The 1,202-nt window shown below is 41.6% G+C and overlaps 1 protein-coding gene across 1 annotated transcript; it reads right to left on the bottom strand.

Annotated features, from left to right (window-relative positions):
* Positions 1-36: 36 nt before the first annotated feature.
* Positions 37-1,171, bottom strand: LOC135803148 (tyrosine-protein kinase Fer-like). The gene is made up of 3 exons (XM_065316753.1): positions 999-1,171; positions 615-812; positions 37-554 (listed from the first exon to the last, which is right to left on the bottom strand). Exons 1-3 carry the CDS (start codon positions 1,158-1,160, stop codon positions 312-314), a joined length of 603 nt encoding a protein of 200 aa, XP_065172825.1. The 5' UTR covers positions 1,161-1,171; the 3' UTR covers positions 37-311.
* Between the last annotated feature and the right edge of the window lie 31 nt (positions 1,172-1,202).

The raw sequence follows: 1,202 nt of genomic DNA on the forward strand, positions 1-1,202 counted from the left end.
AAATCCTGACACTTTGATTTAAAACTAAACATTGTGCATGAAATTTCATGTTCAAGTGATATCGCGTATTGTTATCGCCAGATACAAAAAGTGAAAGTAAACAAACAAGCAATCCGCAATGCGAGCTCACACGGACACGATGTGCACTCACTACCACCAACAAAACACCTCGCAGATCTCGCAGGACTAACAAACATTTAATATGAAAAACTGCATCCTAGCGCCATCTATCGCCATTAAATGTAACTAGTATCATGTCCTTGTGCACTCACAACTCTCACAAGCAAACAATAAATATAAGAAACTGCATCCTAGCGCCATCTATCGTCATAAAATACAACTCCATACAAATTAAATGTAAGTAAGACTTCACTCACCCGGCCGATTTTATCCAACAGAATCACATCGTCGTTATTCAGCTCCCATCGCTCCCGCGGAATCGGTTTATACAATATGGCGCCCGAACGTGCGGTAACCGGAAGCCCGCTGTCGCATTGATAGAGTATCAATTCGCGTATGCTTGGAAAGGCAGGTCCTTCAAAACGATAATGCCCCTACAAATACAAAATCATTGATTAATTAACCACACCTACCACAAAACTATACACAATTACTTCTGTTGTTGTTTGAACAATGAAATGTTTATGCCCGCCCCAACACACGGACAACACCGTTTGGCACTCGTCATTCCTCGTCGTCTCCCGCACGAGAAAATCACCTTCCTGTGTCAATAATCGGACAACTTCTTCGCGTGGCAACACACCGTGAAACCAATCTTCATCAACCAGCGGTTTATTTATACTTAAAGACACCTAAAAACAAATTTAACATAAAAATTTACAAAAATACAAAACAATTCAACAAAAAAACATGTTAAATATAAATCTTGTATGAAATATTGTGCAATACACTGTGCAAACGTGCTAAAAGCAAACAAACATTAAATTGTCTGTTAGTAAAGCAGAAGAAAAACACACAGATAATATTATATGACGTACAGGATCAGCGCCCTCGCTCTGCGTGGCGGAACCCCTGCGAACTCGCGTCCTAGGTGGCGCTATCGGCGATGATGGCGCCGACTTTCGACGAAACGGCTTGCGAAACAGCCGCGCGACAAACTTGTGCTTATGCTTCTTACTTGCCAACGGCGACAGCGACATCTGATTAATACCATTACCCACAACCGCGAGTTTAAGAAAATA

This window comes from Atheta coriaria, unplaced genomic scaffold (genome assembly GCF_025399875.1).
Source record: "Atheta coriaria isolate IRGN ID8LTWV9N9 unplaced genomic scaffold, Caltech_Dcor_3.1 scaffold4467_size1202, whole genome shotgun sequence".
Lineage (NCBI taxonomy): Eukaryota > Metazoa > Arthropoda > Insecta > Coleoptera > Staphylinidae > Dalotia > Dalotia coriaria.

What these genes read in the sequence shown, in the direction of transcription:
- LOC135803148 (XM_065316753.1), bottom strand. Translation starts at nt 1,160, where the DNA reads ATGTCGCTGTCGCCGTTGGCAAGTAAGAAGCATAAGCACAAGTTTGTC. An exon ending in AGAGCGAGGGCGCTGATCCT is followed by an intron (nt 813 to 998) that starts GTACGTCATATA and finishes ATTTGTTTTTAG; the next exon opens with GTGTCTTTAAGTATAAATAA. An exon ending in TTGTTCAAACAACAACAGAA is followed by an intron (nt 555 to 614) that starts GTAATTGTGTAT and finishes TTGTATTTGTAG; the next exon opens with GGGCATTATCGTTTTGAAGG.